The sequence below is a fragment of the Sesamum indicum genome, linkage group LG1 (assembly GCF_026168435.1).
Source record: "Sesamum indicum cultivar Baizhima isolate 11 linkage group LG1, ASM2616843v1, whole genome shotgun sequence".
Lineage (NCBI taxonomy): Eukaryota > Viridiplantae > Streptophyta > Magnoliopsida > Lamiales > Pedaliaceae > Sesamum > Sesamum indicum.
This window is the reverse complement of record NC_142657.1, coordinates 22,249,770-22,275,340: the sequence shown is the minus strand read 5'-3', so window position 1 is coordinate 22,275,340 and position 25,571 is coordinate 22,249,770. Positions and strand designations below refer to the sequence as shown.

At 37.7% G+C, this 25,571-nt stretch overlaps 3 protein-coding genes across 7 annotated transcripts; 2 read left to right on the top strand and 1 right to left on the bottom strand.

The window, feature by feature from the left end:
• The first annotated feature begins 370 nt into the window (after positions 1-370).
• LOC105171484 (SMAD/FHA domain-containing protein) lies at positions 371-6,679 on the top strand. 4 transcript variants are annotated; one of them, XM_088885307.1, is made up of 13 exons: positions 371-794; positions 1,111-1,292; positions 1,369-1,472; positions 1,861-1,941; positions 2,103-2,206; positions 2,351-2,437; positions 3,424-3,626; positions 4,117-4,318; positions 4,391-4,441; positions 4,522-4,620; positions 4,707-4,766; positions 4,957-5,078; positions 5,336-6,679. In XM_088885307.1, the coding sequence occupies exons 1-13, from the start codon at positions 516-518 to the stop codon at positions 6,546-6,548; spliced, it is 2,787 nt and encodes a 928-aa protein (XP_088741433.1). In that variant the 5' UTR covers positions 371-515; the 3' UTR covers positions 6,549-6,679. The 4 variants fall into 4 exon arrangements, with proteins under 4 accessions (XP_088741433.1, XP_011090925.1, XP_088741431.1 ...); XM_011092623.3 differs by having other exon boundaries at positions 4,954-5,078; XM_088885305.1 differs by having other exon boundaries at positions 1,108-1,292.
• A 719-nt stretch (positions 6,680-7,398) lies between these two features.
• Positions 7,399-16,076, top strand: ARK2 (armadillo repeat kinesin 2). 2 transcript variants are annotated; one of them, XM_011092611.3, is made up of 19 exons: positions 7,399-7,647; positions 8,577-8,671; positions 8,797-8,919; positions 9,349-9,534; positions 9,662-9,883; positions 9,956-10,112; positions 11,218-11,367; positions 11,643-11,731; positions 11,884-12,087; positions 12,351-12,449; positions 12,661-12,795; positions 12,869-13,003; positions 13,422-13,557; positions 13,637-13,729; positions 14,126-14,251; positions 14,410-14,535; positions 14,871-15,014; positions 15,332-15,460; positions 15,546-16,076. In XM_011092611.3, the coding sequence occupies exons 1-19, from the start codon at positions 7,518-7,520 to the stop codon at positions 15,704-15,706; spliced, it is 2,640 nt and encodes an 879-aa protein (XP_011090913.1). In that variant the 5' UTR covers positions 7,399-7,517; the 3' UTR covers positions 15,707-16,076. The 2 variants fall into 2 exon arrangements, with proteins under 2 accessions (XP_011090913.1, XP_011090905.1); XM_011092603.3 differs by having other exon boundaries at positions 7,400-7,647; positions 8,571-8,671.
• A 3,368-nt stretch (positions 16,077-19,444) lies between these two features.
• On the bottom strand, positions 19,445-21,231 carry AHL22 (AT-hook motif nuclear-localized protein 22). Its single transcript, XM_011092591.3, has one exon. It carries the CDS (start codon positions 20,688-20,690, stop codon positions 19,767-19,769), a length of 924 nt encoding a protein of 307 aa, XP_011090893.1. The 5' UTR covers positions 20,691-21,231; the 3' UTR covers positions 19,445-19,766.
• Between the last annotated feature and the right edge of the window lie 4,340 nt (positions 21,232-25,571).

The window sequence follows — 25,571 nt, the reverse complement described above, 5'->3', positions numbered from 1 at the left end:
CTTTGTTATATTGTTATTGATTCGACATTATTTTCTCTATCTCTCTTATTACCACCAAAATTGGCCATCTAACTGGATGTAATGATGCGATGTTACTGAATTTTATCATCGTGAAGAATGCACAGAAAATGAAATTTCTATTTTCTTTTATAGCCGATGGTTTCTTGTTATCTAAAATTCTATACCAAATTAAATAGGAGCAATCGATTCTTTTGAGGCTGGAGATTGTAGTTTCAAAAGATTTTGCTTTTATTGAGGCCCAGATTAGAGTAAGGCATAAGTCCACTATTATAGATCAGTCGGCCCATTATTCTGAAGCTCAACCTATGGATTTGCTGTTAAAAGAATAAAATAGTAAAAATGGTAAAGAAAGTAGCAAAAGTTACTTACCTTGCACTTGCAGCTTCCTCAACACGCCAGCCAAACTCCAGAAACGCTAAAACTCCTCCTGTATATAAAACAACTAGGGTTTTCAAATTCCCCGCCATTAACCCAAACCCTTTCACACACAGCGAATGGTGAGGGAAGCCGAGAACCCGCCCTCTGCGCAGCCCAACTCCCACTCCGTCCAAATATCTCCCTCCCTTTCTCAGTCGAGGCCTTCCGAAGACCCCTGCAATGGCCGCCGTAACACCAACAGTAATTCTCCGCTGTCCAGAAATGATGCGCAGAGTGGAGAAGACTTTATATCATCAGTGGCCGCGAAGATTGCCGCTCAGCCGCTTCAGTATTCCGATCCCGATGTTTGGGGCGTGCTCACTGCTATTTCTGAAAAGGCACGCAAGCGCCACCAGGTTGGCCACCGCCCCGAATGTTTGGTGCTCTTTTATTTAGTTTGAATGCTCTATCAATTGAAGTTTATGGATCAATTATTTGTTTTATTTACTTGAATCTATTGCTTTTCATTTTATATTCTCTTTCCTCTACATGTTACGTGTTTTTCTTTTTCTTCTTTCTCTTTTATCTTTTCTCCAAATTAACATGTGTGTATGAAGGGCCCTGCATTCATATTTTACGAAGTGGTCTCTTGTGGTTTCATATTCTAGGAGCACTCTGGCTCCACTGTGTTCCACTCTAAGAGTTTGGCTTATGCAAGTATTGGTATAGCAGGGCATGAATATGCTTCTGACATCTGATGAACACTGCATTGGTCGGCTAGTAGATGATGCCCGTTTCCAGATCATTGCGCCCGCAGTTAGTGCTCATCATTGCAAGATCTATCGGAAGAGGGTTGTTACTGAAGATACAGAACACTCATCAGATAACTATTCTGTGTTCTTAAAAGATACTAGGTCTGGTATTCTGGAGCAAAGGCTCCATTAACGGTTTTGATTTAGAAAATATTCTAATTTTTGAAGTTTTCTGCAGCACGAATGGTACATATTTAAACTGCGAGAAGTTGAATAAAACTAGCCCTGAAGCAAAGTTGCGCCATGGGGACATCATTTCAATAGCATTTGTTCCCCAACATGGTAGAGTTGGTGCCTAATTTTTTTGAAGTAAATTCTTCCTCTTTTTCAGAGTGTCAGACTTTAAAGCAGCTGTACCATTTTAATGTTTTCTTGGTTATTTCATTTGAATTATGTCTCTTCAACATGATGAGATTGTTTCTCTAAGTTGAAATAATGCTTACTGATGTTCATGATTTCAAGTACATTGAGACTATGTAAGTTCTGTAGTTATATGCTGCACTAAAAGTCTCCTTATAAGAGTTGCACTGTTGCAAAGCAATCTTCTCCACATTTCTACTCGAAACTTTGTGCTGCTTATTGTGTTTGTATGATTAGGGTATACCTCACCTCCAAGAAATTAGTCTCATCAATTTATTCTATGAGCTTCTTTTCTTGTCCATGTTTACAGAACTTGCTTTTGCATTTGTGTTTCGGGAAGTTCAGAAATCCTCTTGCGTATCTGAGGGTGGATCTCTAAAGAGAAAACCAGGTATTTATTTTGGATATTAAGTGACAACATCTCCTTTTCAAAGTAAAAACTGGGGGATTTCTATACACCTGCAATGTTTAACTTCATGCTACAATATGCATAAACTCGGATTCTATTAAATTGTGCTCATGCATTACTTATAGCTTAGTTATTTCTTGAAGAGGAGTACGGTGCCGAGAACAAGAGATTGAAAGGTATAGGCATTGGAGCTTCTGATGGTCCAATCTCTCTTGATGATTTTCGAAGCCTCCAAAGATCAAACATGGTACTTATATGAATTGTTAAGCTGTTGAAGTTACTGTAGTATTACTTTAATTCTGCAGTCAGTCAAGACTGTGGATTCAAATTTTCCATTCTTCTTCTTAAGATTTTGTGGCAGTTTCAGGAAGTGATTTGGATATATATGTAGGAACTCAGGAAACTTCTGGAAAACCAGGTCGTGACTATTGAATCCTTGCGCAGTGAAAACCGTGCAGCTATTGAGAAGCATGAAACAGTATGTCTTTCTCTCCTCATGCATGTGGTTACTTTTCGTTGTTGGAGCATTTGTTCATGGACACATAACTCTTTGAAATAGTTGGGGTCTTTTCTTATCTCTAAGATGGTTCATTTATAGCAGATCTTAGTTCTGTCCTAGACATCTAGATACTGCATTATCTCTTATGCATTATGGAGTTTTTCTTAAAAACTCATGGTCTTAGCTTCCCATGGTATTAAGAGTTTATTTGGATTTTTTCAAAAACACTTCTTTCCTCGGATTTGTTACATGAATGGCACTGAGAAAGTTTCAAATGTTTAATTCAAGATTTACCTTTCTGTATGGTAGCCGTTGAAAGGTCGCTAGCCATCGTTACTTCCACAATATTCCCTGAATTAGGTTCAAATTGAGCTAGACCTATTTTGCATAAAAGATATGTTGCTATATAATGACTTCTCGTCAACTAGGTTTAGTTCTATGTCATCACTCTTCTCCCTTTGCTCTGCCTAGTACAATTACAACTGCTCCACATGGAGCAGCGCTGATGGCAGGCAGCTTCGTTGATCAACCTCCAGGGTTGACCTAACATTCTTTGCTTTCCTTGCATTGACACAACTTCTTTCTTGCAATTTGTGTTTGTTCATTTTTGTGCATCTGAATTTTAATATCTGAAGTTGATTCATGGATCTTGGAATATGACCCAATTTATATTTTTGAATCTTGATCTTTAAGGGTTTAATGGAGTTGATCCATTTGCATATGATATTCTCTAGAGGCCTTCGGTGTTTGGCAAATAAAACTGTTCTTCTTTGACCACCACTTAGTTCAATTCATTGTGAACATCTTCTTAACGTCTTCACTTTGTAACCTTCTGTGTGAATTGAAGGAATATAACCATCGTAGTCTTTTTCTTTCAGTTGGTGGCCATCTTACCTGCAAATTATAGTATTTGAGTCATGAGTCTCTGGGAGCCCACTGATCAAGGATGTTATTTTCTTGTGCAGGAAAGGAGGGAGTTGAAAGAATCTGTTTCAAAAGCTTATCTTGATCAGCTTAGTGAGTTGAACCAGTCTTTGGAGGCTAAAGATAAGATGCTAGCAGAGCTAAAAAGAATATCTGCTGAGCAAAAACATGGGATCGAGGACCTTAACGAAAGACTTAATGCATCTATGCAGTCATGTGTTGAGGCCAATGAAATAATTAGTAGGTGAGAAGTGTAAGAATATAAACCTTTAGGCGAGGATTGATGTGGGATGTATACCATTTAGAATAGTTTACCCTTTTTCCCGTTTGGCTGGTTAGTGCATTGTTCTTAGATTAGTTCATCTTTCTTGGAGTGCAGTCTTTGCTTTAATATATTACTGGGTCCTTGCCCTTTTCCAATGTAAATTGGGATGCCATAAAGCTGCTGCATATCACTTTCAAAGTTCATCTTGTTGTACTGGTGGAGAAGTCAGTGTGGGAATCTTTATTGAGTATTTGTTGCCAGCAACTAACTTGGTGTACGTTAAAAATCTGAATAAGTAATCACTGGGCCATGTTGCAATTTCTCTTGTATATCTCTGCTACACTTTAATAGATGGTGCTTTATCTTTAAGAACCTTCCATAATGATTTTTCATTGAAGGTCAGTTCAATGAAATCTTCTTAGAATCTTAGATGCATGGAATTGTTTTGATTTTTGTTTACTTGGTTCAGTCAGAAGGCTTCTATATCGGAACTGAAGGGTCTATTGGATGAAGAGCGTGACCAGAGGAGAGAAGAGCGAGAAAAAGCTTCAGTAGATATGAAAATGGCAGTACAGAGAGTTCAAACTGAGGCCACAGAGGAAATAACACGAGTGTCAGAATGTGCTTTGAGACGAGAGAAGGAGCTACAAGAAATGATAAATAAGCTTCAGGTAAAGATAATGGATTTGTCCTATGAATGTGGCTTTTCAAGTGAGGTGCTTAATTGTGATTTGTTTATCCAGGAAGCTGAGAAGGAAAGGTGTTCCTTGGTGGAAACTTTGAGGTCAAAATTGGTATGTTGAAGTGTTCTTTTTTTCCTACTATCAGCATCTTGCCTTGGCACTTAAATCTTGCTCTGCTCTATTCATTACAGGAAGATACAAGACAAAAGTTGGTGAACTCTGATAACAAAGTGCGGCAGTTGGAGGGTCAAATCCACCAGGAGCAGCAAGCTTTTGCCAGTAATAGAAAAGTACTCTAGCTTCTTCCTAAGGATATGCTACAGTTATAAGAAAATTGCTGTAAGTCCTATATGTTCCTGATGGTTTTACTTTTCAGAGGATTGAAGAACTTGAACACGAAAGAAAAAGACTCAAGAAAGAACTTGAGCGTGAAAAGGTAGGATTTGCAGTATGAATGTTTTCCTCTATTTGCAGTAAACTTGAGGGCATGAGCATCTGCCATATCTGTGGTACCTATAGAAATCTACTAAAGATTATTTTCAAGTTGCATAAGAGCAAAACGAGATATTCGCATAAAGAAAGTTCTATGTATCTCAGACTGAGAGTTTCTCTTGCGGTTGTAGCAGGCGGCTCGAGAAGAAGCATGGGCAAAAGTGTCTGCTCTTGAACTTGAGATCAGTGCCGCAATGCGGGATCTTGATTTTGAAAGGCGCAGATTGAAAGGGGCACGGGAAAGAATTATGCTCCGGTAAAGAATGGAACATTATACATTTAATTTCTAACAGTTTAAATAAAAATCCAGTAGAGCAAGTGAGCAGAAACGTACTGAACAATTTCTGACCTATCTATACGACATTGGCAGCTATCTAACTGTGTTTCTTTTAAAAAAAGTTTGGTGGCTAAGTTTTTTAAAATATATAGCATGTTTGTACTTCTGAGTGACATGCACTTAATGTTTCGGTGAAGCATATTCTGGTTGGTAACAGTTGTGTGATTTTGCTGCAGGGAAACTCAGCTTCGTGCCTTTTATTCTACAACTGAGGAGATATCAGTACTGTTTGCAAAGCAGCAAGAGCAGCTTAAGGCAATGCAAAGGACACTAGAAGATGAAGAGAACTATGAGACTACATCATTCGATGCTGACCTCAATACAGGTGATGGCAATGAAAATCGGTCAATGGTCAGAAACAAGGAAGATGCTCATCAAAGCAACAGCGTTGCCAAGGCAGGATCAGGCGCACACCATAGCCATGGCACAGATCAAGTTGAGTCATCAAGTGATGAAGCAAGTGTGACGGAGAAGCATGACTGCAATGCCAGAGGCCAAGAAAATCCTCTAGACACACAGGAGGTAGAATTCACCAGTGCTGAATATAATGTTAATGGGGGGTTTGGCTCTGATATCAATGGTGTTGGCACAGCACCCATTTTGGATGGAGATGCTGTTGGAACTGAGCAGATCCCCGAAACTGAGGGTGTTGGGACGTCCCCAATCTTTGAAGGGAATGCTGTAGAAACTGAGCAAGTTTTGGAGACCGAAAGCCTTGTAATTCCCAGTGGCAGGAATCTTGATTTGAATAAATGCAGCACATTGGAAGCGGATGCAATGCCGGTAGACAGTACCAATGCCCAAGAATCTCAACAACATACTGGAAAAGTTTGTCAAGAGCCCTCAAATCGCTCCCATTCAAATAGCCCTGTCAAGGTTCAGGACCCCATGGAAGACACAGAAGGTGGAGGAACTATCAAAACCACAGACCTTTTGGCTTCAGAAGTTGCTGGTAGCTGGGCATGCAGCACGGCTCCTTCCGTCCATGGAGAGAATGATTCCCCTGAGAGTAAAAATTATGAGGAAGAAAGTGTCATACCTGTACATGATTCTAGCAGTCTGGTAGCCGAGAGTCAAAACATCCCATCAACCAAATCTGAAGCTGCTGCCCGACGGAACCATGAGCGTCGAGCTCTCAGTGAGATGATTGGCATTGTTGCTCCTGATTTGAGGGAGCAGTTTAGTCGGGCCGTTGGAAGTGCTGATCAGGTGGGTTCTGAAAGAGGTATGGCTTCTGATTCTGATACAGAAGGCTGCAACGATAATGACGATCATAATGAAGCTGGCAATCAAGGGACTTCAGATGCTGAGACAATTGGAAGTGAAAGAGCAATATCGGGTGACCAAATGGATGAAGACGATGATACCCAAGCAGATTCTGTGGGATAACGAGAATGTCGCATGTTTCATCTTCATCTTTGTGCATAAGTTTTATTTCTCCCTTGACCTGGGCCGAGCTGTGAATGGTTCTTTGTGAGGAAAAATGATGAATTCCAAAATTTGTGCGCCGATTTCTCAAATTGGTTCTCTTAAACCGATTTATGATTGATCCCCACCAAATTTGCATATTACATTGGCTTTGATGACGAAAATAGGATGGATACTACTCTCGTACGATAAATGATTGTAGAAATCCATTTTCCAAACCCTATGGACTCACCCTAATGATCCATTTCCAAACCCATGGACTCACCCTAATGATTGGTTCAAGTCCAATTAATTGTATTGAAGCCCAAACCCAATTTGAGGAAAAAAGTACCTGGCAACAGGATTGACTCCGTCCCCGAGTACCACTCCTGGATTCTCGCACTTCTTTTAAGGCAGTTTCAAGTACTACTATTGCCCCAGGTCGTGCTCATAATGCAACCCCATTTCGTCATTCCACTAGTCAACTTCCCACCACGCCGGCCCCTCCCCCCCCAAAAAAAAAAAAAGAAGAAACGCTAAAACATCCTTCACGCTTTTCTCCCAGTGAAGTAATCTAATTCTATGTCCTGTTGTTTGTCAACCATTTTTCAGAATTTATGCCTTGGAGCTTACTATTAAAGGTGAACTTCCAAAATTTACTGAGAATGAAATCCTGCTACCACCTGTCCGTCCGTCCTGGCTAAAAAAGCACCGCACACTGTTGGGACCCTCCCCCCATCCCCGCCCTTTGTCCTGTTTCCTCTCGTTTTCAACTTAAAGCCCATCCCAAAAGACCTAAAAACCCCTCCCCCATTCACTTAATTCCCCCCCACTCATCTCACTTGATAATACATTTGGCGTCACTCACTCACTACTCCTCTCTGTTGTTTTTCCTCTTAATTTAAATTCATTTTTGCCTTGAGAGGAAAAACACACAGACAGCAAAATAAAATGGCTACTGGTGGTTACAGGAATGGTGTGCAGAAGCCTCCAAACCTTCGTACTTCTTCCTCTTTCAAATCGAAGCTTCCGCCTTCTAATACCCGCCGCAGCACTCCTGCCTCGCTCGCCGCCGACTCCGGTTAGTTGCGTCGACTTGTTTATGATAATTAAGCATCGCGATCTGATTGCTAAGAGACTGGTAGACCCTATGATTGTAGTTGATCCTTTCTTCTAGCAATGTAGTCCGCATTTGCAGCTCGTTCTTCAAATGTAATTTGCTGAACGAATCTGCAAGTGTTTGTGGATTTCAGTTTTGCTGATGTACTTATTTGTATAATTTTTTGAATATGGATGTAGCCGGGTGGTTATGATATGCTTTTTTGCGTATGTGCTTGTTCATATCTGGACTTCCTGTGGTTATTTTTTTTGGAGTTGGGGAGTGGTGGCAGCTGAAGGTCTTTCGTTTGAAATGCATGACGTCTGGTGGAGCCGTTATTAGGATGTAAATTCATTGCCAAGATTAGACTAATTTTGGGAAGATTTGGGCTTCTTCTGCGCATATTGGGAGACAATATGTTGCTGGGGTGCCACGTGGATGAAGCTACTCTGTACATGTACATCTGCAATGAGCCAAGAACTAAGGGTGATAAGTTGTCAGGCTTAAGCCAAATTTAATTTTCCAAGGTTATGGTTGCAAATGTACATTCTCTAGGATACTTCCCCTGTTCTGACCATGATACATGTTCATATCTACTGTACATCATGGAAATGGTTAGGTGACATTGTTATGGAGCTTGGATGATAAACAGAGAGCTTTTGTCATGGTTAGATGATACTTTTCTATAAGACATTCCTTATGAGAATTACAAGTTTCAGCTCAGTTAGTAAATCATTTGGGGCAATAGAATTGGAGTAGTTAGAGTTACTAGTACAACTGGTTTATTTTAAAGCCATTTTTCTGAGACACATTGAACTATTTTTCGTCTAAAATCACATGAAAGTACCAGCGTGATACTAATCTTTCTGGGGGCAACATCTGATTGATATATGTTACTGATTTAGTTTCAGGAAGAGTCAGAGTTGCTGTAAGATTGCGACCTCGAAATGCTGAAGAGCTGGTAGCAGATGCAGATTTTGCTGATTGTGTGGAGTTGCAGCCGGAGGTTCCTGAACAAATTTTTAATCTCACTCTTCTTATGTAGATATTCTACTTTTTCACAGATCTTTAAATGGCACTGTAGGTAAATAACTCCCCTATGATGCCATTTTTAACATTTGTTTCTTGCAGCTTAAAAGATTGAAACTTCGGAAGAACAATTGGGATTCTGATACTTATGAGTTCGATGAGGTTCTTACTGAATTTGCATCACAGAAGCGTGTATACGAAGTTGTTGCCAAACCTGTCGTCGAGGTGAGTTTCTGGATTGATCTTTGGATGCTATCATGGATTATGTCCTTTTCTTGTATAATTTTCAAGAGTGAAATTGCAGTCACTCTTTACAGTTAGCAATTTGGAGATCAATTGAGGTGGAATATAATTAGAGTGCTTCTTCTTATTTGTTGTGTCTCTTGTATACAGTAGTGATTTATCTGAAGTTGATTGCTGAAGCATGCATTATATAGTGAGAAAAGTTGGAGGCCAGATATATAAGGGGTTGTGGTGTGCATAAAGATGCAATACCTAATTTTCTTATGTGCCTTGGAATTCAGCAATGCCCAAAAAGCTTTGAATTTCATTTAGTTTTGACCTCAACTGCAGTTATTCATATTATCATCTAATGAGTTTTATGAGACTCTCACTTGATTGTCAATATCTTTTTTGATTCCGTAATTTCCCCAGAGTGTTCTAGATGGTTACAATGGGACAGTCATGGCTTACGGTCAAACTGGTACGGGGAAGACTTATACTCTTGGACGATTGGGTGATGAAGACACTTCTGCTCGGGGTATAATGGTGCGCTCCATGGAGGATATACTTGCAAATATCTCTCCAGAGACTGATTCTATCTCAGTTTCATACTTGCAGGTTGCTTATAGTACCTGCGTCGTTAAATAATGATTATGTTATTATGAACATATTTTCTTTTGTATCATTTGGTTATTAGCTAGAAAAATTTGAGAAATGCCCTAATTCAGAAGTATGGTTTATGCAGCTCTATATGGAGACCATCCAGGATCTACTAAATCCAGCAAATGATAATATTTCAATTGTTGAGGATCAAAAAACAGGTGATGTTTCGTTGCCAGGGGCAACCGTTTTGGAGATCAGGGATCAGCAAAGTTTTGTTGAACTTTTACGCTTGGGAGAAGCTCATAGAATTGCAGCTAACACTAAATTGAACACTGAATCTTCCCGTAGTCATGCCCTTCTCATGGTAAATAAAAGTTGGTGCTGCTTCAGTTTTTTGTGGCTTCTATGGGTATGGACCTCATGTGGCATATTATAGGTACATGTCAAGAGATCTGTTTCAGGCAGGGACGATGAATATCCTCTTGAAACTCAAAACCGCTCTAACTTGGTTGGTAATTTGCGGCCACCTATGCTACGAAAAGGCAAACTAATTGTCGTGGATCTTGCTGGTTCTGAACGCATACACAAATCAGGTTCTTTTTGAATTCTTATCTTAGTATTGCAAGAAGAATCTTCCTCTTCTATTTGTTGTTGTTCTCTGACAAGAATTGATAAAATTTTTGTGAACATCTGCATGCTTTGTGTCAATATTTCTTCTCTAACAGTTGTCAGGAAGGCATGATTGACAAAATCTATTTTGAAGGTGATCTGTCTGACTAGCTGGTGGATGTTATCCACTATCAGTGCTTCCCAAATGTTGATAAGTTTTTTTGGAAAAGGTTATTTGTTTTGTGTGTCTGAGATCAAATAAGTGAAAATTGTGTGATTTCCATCGAATGCTACTGCAATATTATCGTTTCACAAACTGACTAGTCAGATAAACCATCTGAATTTTCTTTATGTTTTCCTTTTCACTCCCAAAACATGGACATGGAGGGAAGTAGGATAAGGTACATGATAACATGATTTGCATAAAAGACAGAAAATTTGTCCCTTTGAATTCTGCTGTACGGTGTATTCCAATGAAGCTTTGTCTGTTGTCCTTTGACATATGCCCATCTTTTAGAAAATGTAATGACTGTTTGAGTTTATAACCCGGATTCATTATGAGCTTGGTTCCCATGTTTATGTTGATGTGCCAAAGACCTTCAGTACCTTAGGTGTGTTATTCAGCAAGTAGTAGATGCCTTATAAAGATATTTTATATGGAACTGTTTTTTATCTCATCTTAGCATTTGAATAACTTCAAACTCTTAAGTGTCCTGATCTGTTGATACAGAGAAAATTGGATAAAAGAAAGCAAGAGTTCATGCAAGCTTATTATAGTTTGGATCCTAGTTTTTGTTGTTTGAATTATAATCTTGTTAATTTACTTAACCTCTATTTTGGGTTTGAACTCTTACACCTACTTGTACTAACTGAATCTAAATTGTGGGTTTAAGTGGAGCAAACTGACTATCCACTTGCTTTCAGTTCTAGGATCAGATTTCTTCATGCTAAATCAGAACCAACACTTGCCACGCACTGAATTAGGATCTTTCAAGACCATTCTTGTTTGATGTTTAAGATTTATGAATGAGTGTTGCTTCCAGTCAATTTGGAATAGTTATCTGAGACGCTTCTAAATGTTTCTTGAAGGAAGCGAGGGACATATGTTGGAAGAAGCCAAGTCTATAAACCTTTCACTTAGTGCTTTGGGAAAATGTATAAATGCTTTGGCAGAAAATAGTTCTCATGTCCCTGTTCGAGACTCAAAGCTTACAAGGTTGCTTAAAGATTCATTTGGAGGTGAGATTTTCTATTTATTTTAAATATATATTATGGGGTTAATCTTCAAGAGATTTCATGTTTATCTTAGAAAGGTATATTTGAAGCAGTATTTGAGAAGTAATCTTATCACACTGTATAATTATCTTTCCTGGACATTGACCTTTAGCATACCTTGTTTTGTTCTATGATCCCACCACGACCTGATTTTAAAAACCTCTTCAAGGATGTGGGCAGGTGTAATATGGAGGTTTAGAACCTGGGCTGATCTAACTGTATTCCCTGGTATGCTGCAGGCACGTCCAGAACTTCATTAGTTGTCACAATTGGTCCATCACCACGGCATCGAGCTGAGACTGCAAGTACTATATTGTTTGGACAAAGGGTGAGTTGTTACTTGTTAGTGTCAGAAGTCCCGGTTGCAGCACAAAGCAAAGAGTCAGTTTCTTGCATACTTCTAATTGTTCATGACAGAAGTGGTTTCTTACGCGACAAGTTCAATATAGGGACTGTTTAATCATTTCTTCTGATTTCCAGGCTATGAAGGTGGAGAACATGCTGAAGATCAAGGAAGAATTTGACTACAAGAGTTTGTCCAAAAGGCTTGAGATAGAAATTGACAAACTTATTGCTGAAAATGAAAGACAGCAAAAGGTTTATGAAAATGAGATTGAAAGAATCAGATTGGAAGCTCAGAAACGCGTTGCTGAGGCTGAAAGAAATTATGTGGAAATTTTAGAGGTATATTATGTTTCCATTCTAGTCAGGCACTTTATTTCAGCAAACATTTCTGTGAAGCCTAATATTGCTTTCCACTTGTGTAAAATAACCAAATGCAAATGAAGAGTTGGTTGAATCTTTCTTAATGCTGCACTTTTATAACAACTTCACTTTGTTCTAAAATGTCAAAAGAAATTCTTTTTTCCCCACATTGTATTAGGAATTCCTATATTTTCTTAATCTGTTGATTTTTTTTTTGACCTTTGTCTGCTTTTCTTTATTAGGAGGAGAAAATGAAATGTCAGATGGATTACATGGAATCAATTAAGAAGCTTGAGGAGAAATGGACTGCCAACCAGCAAAAGCATGCCATTAATGGAGAGGTAGTCTAGTTTCAAACAGGGATTCTTCGAAGTGGTGCTGTATTTTCCTCTGTCAATCTTTTACGCATTTGTGCAACTTTTAGTTGCCTCTATCTGTAGTCAACCCTAAATTCAGAAATTTATGCAAATGAGAACTTAAAAGTCATGCGTTGTTTTTGTTTAGTACCATTTTCTCAAAGATCTGCTAAGATTATTAAATTGCTTGTCGCAGGTTCAGAGAGGTGCTGTTAATGAAGAGGTTGCTGAGCTAAAAACTATGCTTCAAAATGAAACTCGCCTGCGGAAGGCAGCTGAAGAGGAAATTCAAAACTTAAAAACACAGCTACTTCAATTCTCAAAGATGGAGGTTAGTTTTTTACATGTTGTTGGATCTAAGTTTGACAGATTATGTGTAACTAATTAATGTTAATGTTGTGTAGTTGGCAGGGGGAAGTACTGACGACCTTAGCCTTCCAGAAGTGCTGGGAGAGGAGAGTCGTCAGAAGAAGAAACTTGAAGAAGAAGTGAAAGTTCTACGAAGTCAATTGGCTCAGCTGTCTATAGAAGCTAATCAAGTATGTTTAATATATTTTATTGTGCATATAGAGGTGTAAAGTTCTTCTTATGTTTGATTTTCCCTAAACCTGGTTTTATATCTCGCTTGGAACGTAAAGTCACTTCTGCTCTTATTTTACAATGAAATTGGGGCATTTCTACCTAAGCTTAAATATCCATTTCCTAGAAGCTTTCTTGGGAAGATAAATTCTGGTAGTTGAGTGTCCTCTGTTATTTCTGATTTTTATAAAGGTAGCTAGAGACACTAGACTTAATTGTTGTGTGGGTATGCTTTACTGGAGAAGTTTTCAGGTTTACTTGATTAAACTTTCATCAGTAGAAATGAAATAACCATTTTGTTTGCTCCTCAGATCTTTTCATGCATAAACTGGAATTTTGACATTTAGCTTAAATTTTTCTTGGTATTCACTCTCAAAGGCTAGAAGCTATTCGGACAGCGGCAACTCTGGTAACGCCCTTCTTGGTCTGGATTGCTTTACTCCACTTAATCATCTGCGGCCTAGAGATGGAAGCAATGGAGAAAGAGCGTCAATTACAAACCTTCATGAACAAGGTACTGAATAGTGTTTTAATTCCTATATGACTTAAGATTCTCTTCTACCTTTGTATTTATGGATCTATTAATCTGACAGTTGGATTGCAAAAAATATTGTCATTGCTTGAGTCAGAGGATGCCAATGTGCGGATTCATGCTGTGAAAGTGGTGGCCAATTTAGCTGCAGAAGGTGTTTCACTTTTCTCACTTTTATAAATTATATCGCGTGAGGTGATGAATGCCTCCTTCCTTTCTTTTCTCCTCAAACTTGACCATTGTTTTTGAGTTTCTTAGGATTTTTTAGTTTTTTTCTTTCCCTTTTTCTCTTTTGTTTCTTTAGGTGACAGTTTGTCGTTATTATAAGTATCGTTATTCTCTTAAATATCAGAACTACTTCTGCAATTTAAGGACAATACGAGTTGAACAAATAGTTTAAAGTGATCTAGCAAATTGCAGCATTTGGAAACTCTTTGTTAGTATCATGCGCATCTGCTATCAAGTTGCGAGAATGTTGCTAGCTCGAGCCATGATGTAATTACAGAATATAGCATGAGAAACTTACCTCCAAGTACTTTGTTTTTTATAGAAGCGAATCAGGAAAAGATAGTTGAAGCTGGTGGGCTTACTTCGTTACTGATGCTCCTTAGAAGGTATGAGGATGAAACAATCCGTAGAATAGCAGCTGGTGCAATTGCCAATCTTGCTATGAATGGTAACTTCTTGTTCACACTTATCTCTGCTACCTTTATTTCTTCATTTTCTGTTTCTGGAAGCGGGTCCCTTAACTATGCTGATAAGATTGGAGCTGCTATATTTCCTGTCTTCTAATTGTCTTACTCATTGCCGCAAAATTCTTTTCCCCTTGTTCAGAGTCTAATCAAGAGCTCATAATGGCCCAAGGTGGAATCTGTCTATTAGCAATGACAGCTGCTGATGCTGAAGATCCTCAGACTCTGAGAATGGTTGCTGGAGCAATAGCTAATCTATGTGGGAATGGTAGGATATTTGATTTTGCAGTTCAAGTCTCAGTAAAGCTCTAACTCTTCCTTATGGTGTTCCTTTGATGTGGAATCCTCTCGGTTAGAGTGTTATCTTATGTGATCTTTGTCGAGATTGTTCAAGAAAGACGTTTTGTTTCCTGAAATCATATAGCATTATTGATCTTATTGTATCAGTATTGAATTGGAGCAACTCATTGAATGTGAACTGATTCTGGCATGTTGAGACTTTTAGTCCCCCTCCCTCCCTCCCTCCCTCCCTTTACCTCTAATATCATTTTAACTTTTGGGTGTGTTGTCTCATTTTTTGGTCCTGGTACCATGGTCTCTCAGATAAACTGCAAACAAGGCTGAGGTCAGAAGGCGGCATCAAAGCTCTATTAGGGATGGTAAGATGTAGACATCCGGATGTTCTGTCTCAAGTTGCCCGCGGTATCGCAAACTTCGCAAAGTGTGAATCTAGGGCATCTTCTCAAGGTAATCTCTTCTGCAATGCTATATGAATGTCCAGTACAGTGTTTTGAACAGGCACAACACAATTTAATTGCCTCTAGATCTTAATTCTCAAACATTTTGTCAATGGAATCAACACTCAAGCACAGATTTGGTTCATCACCATCTCATCAGTTACCTTCAGAAGCCAAAAATAAACAAAAAGATGACCACAATTTTCCTACCACATCCATGTAACATTACCTACCTTTGCGAACATGTGGCTGATGGAGTTGTCAATAAAAACCCCATATCATCAACATTTATATGTGCATTTGAATAAACTCAAATTTCCATGACAGGAACAAGAGAAGGCCGATCTCTCTTGATTGAGGATGGTGCATTGCCGTGGATAGTACAAAATGCCAATAATGAAGCGTCACTAATCAGACGCCATGTTGAGCTTGCACTCTGCCACCTGGCACAGCATGGTAATCTCCAATACAACCAATCTTCTATTAGTAACATACTGCATCTTCCAATACATTACAAATTTTACTTTCACAATCTTTGTAGAGGTTAACGCAAAAGATATGATCAGTGGAGGAGCCCTGTGGGAGCTAGTTCGTATTTCACGTGACTGTTCTAGGGAAGACATAAGGGCTCTTGCTCGTCGAACTTTGACATCAAGTTCCACATTTCAAGCTGAAATGCGACGCTTGAGAATAGAGGTGTAAATACCGATTTATTGACCTAACCTAATTTCTCCTCTTATATATCTCTTGGTGACCAGCAAAAGGTCTTTAGAATGCCGTCTGCAGCACTTAGGGATGCTGTACCATGAAATGTGATTATAGCTTCTGCCTGAAAAGATTCTCCATATGATTGTCCGTTAACTTTTTACGTTACCACATTTTTTTGTGCCGGCAGTCCCTATATGCGGTTGCTTCAGCTTCAGTTTTGTAGTGGTTGATTTTTCATTTACTGGCAGTTGTATATAAGAAGATAGTCGATGAAATTTGTTTTTGTGTGATAAACTTGAAGCATGTCCCCTGTGTGAGGTTTCATCAAACTTAATGCAGTTATCAATGAGACTTTGCTCAATAATTAGAGTTTTCTAATTTCCTTTACTTTATGACGTGAAAAAGGTCTTGACCTTGAGCCCACCAAAAGTGTGGATTTCAATTTATTCTCATGCACGGTAGTATTTCTACAACATATGCTTACATAACTTTGATGTTTTTATGCATTACACAACGTCACACATCGGTTCCAAATTGACAAATAATTGGCTTTTACGTACTTGTTCTTGAATACTTGATACGATAACGTATGCAGCTGCCGTCCTGGCAAAACATCCTTATTCAGATTTGACGATGAACTCCATTCCTTTGGTCAAAGTGGTATGTTAATTCTATTTTGACTTTTCTAACTGTGTAGAATGTGAATGAGTGCTGTTTCCAAATGAAAGTGCCAAAACAAAGTTCAAAGATGAGCCAAATCATAATATCAAAATATATCTCCTTTGGTGAATCGGTAGATGTTGAAAGTAGAAAATATATATGTATATAATGCTAATGAACTGGGGCCATACAACTTGACATGTAATTTAATCCTAGCTTGATGAATATATAGTGAAGGAGAATGCAATTAATATATAGGCCTAACATTATATGCATATATATATGAAACTGCCCTTATTGTTTTCAGACTCATATTGCTGTTAAGCAAAACCAACATTAATTATGGGTGTAAAATATTTGGCACACTATACAGAATGCAGCTACTAAAAGTATGACTGCAAAATGACAACAAATCTCCTCTTAACGCTACTTATTTTTCTCGATCCCCATTAATGAATCAAGTTCTTGTTTAAATAAATATTACAATTATGAATTCTTTCGTACGTTCCTAAATGTGAAAATATATACACATATATATATATTCTCATAATAATTGTCCGCTTTTGATATCTGAATATATGAATGGTATGATGGATTGTATCCATCATCATTTCATACTAAACATATATGACAGTACGTATGTTAAACGTGCTTGTATATACATATATATATATAAATATAATCCTTAATGCTTGTTACTTTATAACCATACAAGTCACACATTAATTTTAGTGAAAATTAAAACGTACGGTTAATATAAAACTTGATGATCAATTTCTTCTCAAATTTTGTCATCCAAAAACCCTTGTACAATTACTTTTCATTTTGGGATTAATATAAAAAAAGGAAAAAATGTATATATTCTTATTTTTTTTGGAAATAAAGCATTATCCTCACAGTATAATTTTAAAAATAGGGAGGAGTATATATATATATAGTAATAATCACACCAACTAATTTGAGGAGATAGCTACCAAGATAGCTAGTGTTGGTATGATTATATAGATAGCTAGCTATCAAGGTAGCTATCTCCTCAAATTAGTTGGTATGATGATTATATACATATATACATATATATATATATAATTATCCTAGCGCAACGCCGATTAATATAAAGATGATATGTATATAATTAATGGAAATATGAGACAACATTCACTAATTAGCAATAAAAAATTTGAGATTATTAATTTCAATATCACTATATATATATATATATAATCATTTTATCAAAGAAACAGGAAAAAAAACCCAAGTATTATCTCTCTAAAAGCTCAGTGCCTTACGTAGTTAATAAACTAAAAATTAAGGTATTGATGGGGAACGAGTTTTTTTATCAAATTAAGCAGATGTTAATAAAAACTAGTTCTCTCGAATTAATTGTCTAAGGCCAAAAACGTAATCTTCTATTGATAAGGTGAAATTAATCCCTACACTATCTAAATTTCAAACGTGGAGAAGATATATATATATATATATATTATATTATATAATGATACGTAGAACAAAGTAAATTAGGGCAATTAGCAGCATATATATATAACCAATGTCCTGATCTTGATCATATATAGGACTAGCAGCTCAAACTTCATGATTTCTTAAATGCATTTCTTGGTCATGATAATTAATAAAGTAGCTAGAAAAAAATCTTTGTAAAGTTAATTGCATGCAAGGAAATTAATTACTGCTCTTAGATCGAAATAAGGACAATATATACTTGGAAAGAGAAACTAAGGAACAATGATTGAGCCTTGAAATATATATAGCTCCTGAAGGAACTGATTAATATATATATGTCTGAAATTCAAGAATTTATAAGACAATTATCCCACCAACGATTAATTACCGAGTGTTGGAAGATTACCAGAAGATGCATGATGATGAACAAGAAAACCTACTTATAAGCTATGGGTTGAAGAAGAAGAGATCACTGATCCAATTACACCAAGAAATATTGTATTGTGACGGCCAAATAGAGAGAGAGAGAGAGAGAGTTGGAGAAATAGAGGAAAATAAGTAGATCATTAAGTGCATGTGAAGGGAAAGAATGCAACCCACATTGAGTCTTGATGCAGTGAACCATTCATCCTGAATCTAGACATGCCCGACTACTACTGATTGCTTATGACCTCACTCTGCATGCATGTAGGTCCTCTCTCTCTCTCTCACACACACATACACAGATGAGAGAGAGAGGTGTATACATGTATGTGTTAGGGTGCAGTGCAGGCGTGGTGTGTTAATTTGAGAGTGAGGAAGGATGAGTAGTTGTGCCTGGAAAAGGCACTAATTGAGTTGAGAGCTGAAGGGGTGCACAGCACGTGTAAATGTAACCAAATGAATATTCATGTCTCTCTACAGTTGAACACATATATGCAGATGCAGTCAAAGACCCGAGCTAGCTAGCTAGAGAAATGAAGGCGGAATGTAAGCAAGCCCCACATGTATATATATCTATATATATATATACCTCTGATCTCTTCATTCAAGTGATCATGTCCGCTCAATAATACCCTCATTCTTCTAACCTGCATATCCACTCATCAAAATCTCAACAATTGAAATTGATTATTTTACGTTGGAAATGCATTAATGGTACCTACACCTAAATGCCTGCCTATAGATGCACCAAAACTATATATATATATATATATGAACATGATCCATCAGATAAAGATTTTTAGAGACATCAAGTTAGTTTTCTGAGCTTGCAAAAATATAGAGGTTTGGATGAAGTACCAAAAACAGCAAGCAAAGAAACAAACCACCAACAAAAAGCCACCTAAAACCCTCTACCTAGATTGTTTCTTCATCAGCAAGTGATGATGATCGATCATGATTGTCACACAAGTTACCAGGCAGGCGGGCTGGATGGCTGGTTAGCTAACTCATAGCTCATAGCTGCCTGCAACCACAAATTGATTTAGAGACAAACATAAAGTTTAAGTAAACTTGATTGCCTAGCTAGGTAGCTTAGCTCCTCCACATCCATCTTCTTGAATTACATATAATATTCCACTCCTGGAGAGATCGAGATCATATATATGTATATCAATATACGTACTGCAAATATTTAATCAAACCTATATTCTCATAGATTTAACGAAAAACCCCACAAAGAATTCATGACTTTTTACATGGATCCCTCTTCAATGAAAGCCTGCAAGCGGCGCTAATGTATATTAATTAACCAGAGATGACACCATGAACTCCAGATATATAATTCAACAACTACGTACGTACTCTAAGAAGAAAATCAAGAAGGAGAATTAATTAATTACTGCAAAATGATTTGCAACAACTAGTGAAAATCATGTCATCCGTCGGAAGAAAATTAACCACGAGTCGAGGGTTCTTCGGATTTCCTCCTCCTGGTTTCCCGTTAATTATTATATCAGAAAGGTGGGCGGCCTGTCCCCCAGTATGCCTCAGCTGGTAACTGTCCGCACGAATTCAGCATGTTTTGAGGAGGCATCGTCCCTTGAAACATATTTGTGTTGGGATCATTCATCAGTTGCTGACCTTGTTGCCCCACCATCCCCGGCGATCCCATCTGCCCGCCGCTCGACACCCCTCCCACCGCCGTCTCTTCTTCTTCTAGCGGCAGTCGCTCGTATGCAGCATTACCAAAGGACGCGGCCATGATTACAACTGGTCCGGAAGCCAGCAGCGGCCCCACCACAGTCCCTCCCATCACCTGCCCTTGCCCGCCTGCCAAGTATATGGTTAGAGCCGATGCCGCTGGCGGAGCTGGCGGGGGAAGAAATGATCCCGAAAGAGACAGAATTTCGAATCTCCCGTGTAAAGTCACGACAGCCCCCGGCGCGGCTGGCTGCCGGAGGGTTACATTCGTTACGGTTCCGTTGCCACTCAGGATGCAAACGCCTCGCTGCCGCCGTGTGGCGAAGGTTGATATACTCTCTTGAATGTCGCAGCCATTAGCAACTTCCATCACGTGGGATCTGAGGGCATTTGCGCTGTCTCGAGTGATTATGATGGGGGGCTTGGGCTTGTTTTTAGACCCGGCGGGGCGGCCACGAGGTCTGCGTGTGACCTCGGTTTGATCAAGCTGCCCAGTGTGGACAAGCTCTCTGCCTTGGGAAGTGGGAGTGGTGTCTGTGGCGGCGGAAGTAGTGGTGGGAAGGCCGTAATCGTCTTGGCGATCTCGCTTTAGGGTGCGATTTGGATTAGTGTTCCCACTTTGCTCATCTTCCGGGTTTTGATGGAGGTGGTGGTGGTGCTGGAACTGGTGGTGGAGCTGAAGATCTCTGGCGTGGAAGGGCGGTGGGAGAGGGCGGCCATGAGCTAGCTGATCCATCACAAATTTCAGTAGTTGGATTATTCTTGAATTTCTGTAGCTTGTTTAAAATGCAAAAAATGTAGAGAAAAACTTAAAAACTTGTTCTCCAAATTCTTGAAAATAATGAATATAGCTTGGTAGGTTATGTTTTGTTGGGGAAATTGAGGAAGAAAGAGGCGATTAAGGAAGCTGAGAAAAGAAATGGAGGGGAAGCGTAGAATAGTGAGAGAGAAAGATTTGAGCTGAATTAAGAAAGCATCCCTTTCCTCTCCCCACTCTCATATGACAATTTCTCTAGTTTTTCCTGTTCAACATCATCAGCTTTCTATCTGTTGCTGCTGTTGGTGAAGGGGGGGAGAGAGAGAGAGAGAGAGAGAGAGAGAGAGTTGGGAAAATTGATGTTATTAAGTTTGGGTTTGGGTTAGGTGAATGGGAAAAGGGAATTGGAAGGAGGAAGAATAGTGAAATAAGGGTTTGTTGTTCCATGAAATTGATTTTGGTAAATAAACTTGAGAGCATGGGCGGTGGGAATGGGAATGGGAATGGGAATGGGAATGGAAATGGGACCCTTGACCTCTAAATTTACCCTCTCACCCACACCCACATCCATCTACGTACTACTTGGATGGATAAGAATGAACACTTAATTATATATCCTTCTATTTCATTATTTATATTTTAATGATTTAATTTCTCATATTATATATACATACATAATAAATCAAATACTTAATTCTGATTTCATCATATAACCCTCACAATTTCATTATCATGTAGTGTAGTCTACCCCAATCACATTAGTTAAAAGGTTAAAAAAGCCAAAAAAAAAAAAAAAAGGGTATATAGTAAGCTCAATATAAAAACCTCATTTCTCCTTCTCATCCATTTTTGAAATTACGAAAATTATAGCATCTCTATATATTCTTTACACATAATTAACCTACATGTTTTTGATATATATATACACACACACATGCATAAACCAAAACCAGGATGACTTCACCAGCCATTTCATCTTTTCTACTACTTCGATTCTCTTTGCAAATATTGATGAATTCTTGTACGTTTCTCAATACCCACACACACACACACACACATATAGAGAGAGAGAGAGGGATTGAAATGGAAATATGATATGAGGAAGGTGATGAGCCCTAAAAGTTTATATTACGTATTTGTTTCTCTCTCTGCAAATCATTAATGTTCTTCTTCATCAAAATCAAGAAAGAGATGAACAGCTTAATTTTGGTATTGAGGTTGAAGTAATGAGATGATGATGAAGATCTGATGGATGTTTGAATTATTATTATTGTTATTAGTAATTAGGTAGTGGAGTCGTGGGGCAGACGGATGGACGTCCAACATTAAACTAAACACAATTGAGATGAGAGAGAGAGAGAGAGAGATGAAGAGGACAAGATGAATGATAAATACCAATTATTGGTAGAGAGGGGTTGAGGTTTGACCAGCTTAGCTACATTTACGTGGAATATGTATGTAGTGGCATGATGAGATTGAGGAGGGGCAGAATACGACGGCGTTTTCGGGGTTCAATACCGGAACTAAGTTTGGACATCATGTTAAGGTAACGACAAGAAAGCAAGGGAGAAAAGAGAGAGAGAGCGCACATGTGGGTCATGGGAAATTGAAATAGGGCCCCCAAATGACCCACAAAAAACAATGCGGGTCAGACCGTGTCTAAAGCCCTCTCTCTCTCTCTCTCTCAAATCCAGACACAGCCTTATTCGGGTAATGTTTAGGAAACACACAAAACCAATTTTAGGGTTATGGTTGGGAAAAGGGACTTCTCCAATTATGTTTTATGGGCATCCGAAGGACTCCACCCATCATTTCATCAATATATATAACGTCTTCTTTTTTCCTTTCATTTTCGCAATATATATATATATTTTTTTAAGAAAAAAAAAGCAACAATTGTAAGATTTCAATAAAGTTTATTTTTTAGGAAATTCTAAATCGACTTCCTCCCTCCTCATTCATTTTCCACCACTTTATGTATATTTGTCTATTTCAATCTATTTTTATAGTAATTATCAATTATGAATTTATTTATATATATTGCATTTTTATAATTTTATTAATATTTGAAACTCATAATATTATTAATTAATCATCTTTTATTTAAAAAAGAAAAAAAGAAGAGGGACTTTTAAAAATATTGGAACCTCAATTGCAAGAATATAAAATAGCATAACGGGCCGTGACCCCGAAAATTAAAGATTAAATAAATCATATTACTAATATAATATAATGATTTAGAACTTTGAAATAATGGAAAGAGAAAAATAAAAATAAAAAGAATAGAAATGAAAAGAAAAGATGCGGTAGTAAAATTGAAAGTGGGGAGCATGGAGAGTTGGAATTATGTGGGAGTAGAGGAGAGCAATGATGGAAAGTGGTGTGCACGTGCGCGCAGCGGATAACTGACTGCCGATTCGCCATCACCATCACCATCTTTTCCAATGTGTACTCATACTGTGCGCCCGGCGTAGACGGAATATTCTGTGAGTGTGAGCTGCCTTGCTTTGGCTTTTCTTCGTTTTTCCTTTACCTTCAAGTGCGGATTTCCTCCGCTACTCCACTCTTTAATCTTTCACACTATTTAACACTAATAATTTATTATTTATACAAAAAAAATACCAAAATACAAATAATAGAAAAGAGTTTGGTGGGTTAAATGGGCAGGTAGGAGGGTGGAGGTGGTGGTATTGGAATAAGAAACCGGAGGGGATGGGGTTGAATGAGAACACGCGTGGGGTTTCCCTGACACGGACACAACCCCCTCCTCCTCTGCTCCTTCAACTCCACTTCACCATCCGCAAACCAACTCTTGGAACTCGCTTCATCATCACAGGGACCACCTACACCCCACCCCCAATAACTATTATTCCAATTTACAATAATAATTTTTCACTTTTTTTTTTAATTTAAATTATATATTAAGTTCGAAATTCAATATTATCATCTAATAATGTTGTGTATTGTAACAACTGTTGGAGTGTGGAGGCTGATCATACTTTCAGCCTACCAATTGCCTATCCAACTTTATTATTACTTAGAGTGGAATTATCTTATAATAATTCATAAAGCATTTGACAATATATATTGTTTGCTAATAAAAATGATTTAAACCCTCGTAAAATTTTAACGCAATACGAATTAATTATACGATAAGAATAATTAGAGTCTGTGGTGGTGAGCTCCGGAACAATTCCATAATTTAAGAAGAAAGTTTGGTGATTGGATAATAAATAAGAAGAAGAAGAAGAAGAAATTTGGAATAGCAGCAGCGGGTCCTCCTCCGGAACACCCGGGCGCCCATGTTACCTTCATCCCTCCTCCTCATTCTATGTTGTCTACAGGTTTGTTAAATTATGAATATTTTATCACACTTTCGTATTATGTATAATTACTGATTGCTAGAGTAGCCCGTGCACCTTTGCCTCCCGTGGTTCTCACCCGTGCTCTACGCGCCTTATAGAATATGATAATTAATGCATTTTTGCCAATAGTCTTAGGTAAAAGGAAAGGGAAATGTTTGTTTATTTATTCTATATATATGAGTTTATATATGACAATTTCTTATTTAAAAATAATAGCTAAAATTAGGAGTCTAGAAATAATATACGGAATTACATCTATATGAACAAATATAAATGTAAAAGAATGGCTGGAGCTAGAGAGTAACAAAATATGACTAATATTTTGATGTTTTTTTTATATGTATTGTGTTTTTCGTTTTATCTTAAGTTATCAAAAAGTTGTTAAGAAAACATAGAATGATTATTTAATAATAATAATAAAAATACCAGATTTTTTTTTATTTGTTCAATTTCCAATCAGTATAATTATAGCTAATTAATTTTTTTATATAATCTTAAGATTTTAAATATAAATATGTGTTGACATACAACTATTAAGCCTTATACGGAACAGCGTAGTATGGGTGCTAATTCTTTTAGCTCAAATAACGGATAATTATTAATGAAATTCATAGTATATATGTTTAAAGAGGAGGGGGGGGGGGGGGGGGGCTAGTCCCCCCAGTCCCCCCAATAATTGATGACATGTACATAAATGATATAATCAAGTAGAATACGAGTATATATATATTTATGAAGAGAGAATATGAACAAAACATCGTTTTCGTGGGAGGGGCAGTCAACTATTTTTCCCCACCCCACCCCATCCCACCCCCTCATCATTTATAGATCTATTCAATTTCTCAGCACTTACCATTTTTAATATTTTCATATCATCATCCTTTCATGCTTCCAATTGTTCTCCAAATGATTGGCTTATTGTTTGCAATATCTTCCTAAACTCCAAATTGACCCTCCAAATGGGGAAAAAATATGTATATATATAAATATATCATTGATAAAATAAAATAAGTGAACGTAAATCTCAAGCTACACATAAATATTGACTGTATAGCAAATTTCCATCATAGTCAATCCCATCTAATTTCTGTAAAATATGTGTATATTGTTACCCAACAATTCAACCCCCTTCAAAATTTTTACTGATTTGAACGTCAAGGGAGTGCTCTGTTGAAATCTTTGTGTTCTTTAATTTGATCAGATTTATTCTAATTCTTTCTGCAGACCCCCTGTAGAATACCGTATTAAATTTTCTATTCCAAATCAGTCCTATTGCATCTTCTATTCCATTCAGTATACAGATGCCATGAAAGAATACCCTATCTCATACATTGAATGACTCTACTAAAACGGTCTCGATTTTATACCTTTGAAATTAATATGAGAGAAAAATCAAAAGACTGATTACTATTGTCCTTGAAGCTCATAGAAACAGACGTACGTTATCATTTATTGTCCCATAAAAATAATATTTTGAAATTTCATAAATTTTGAA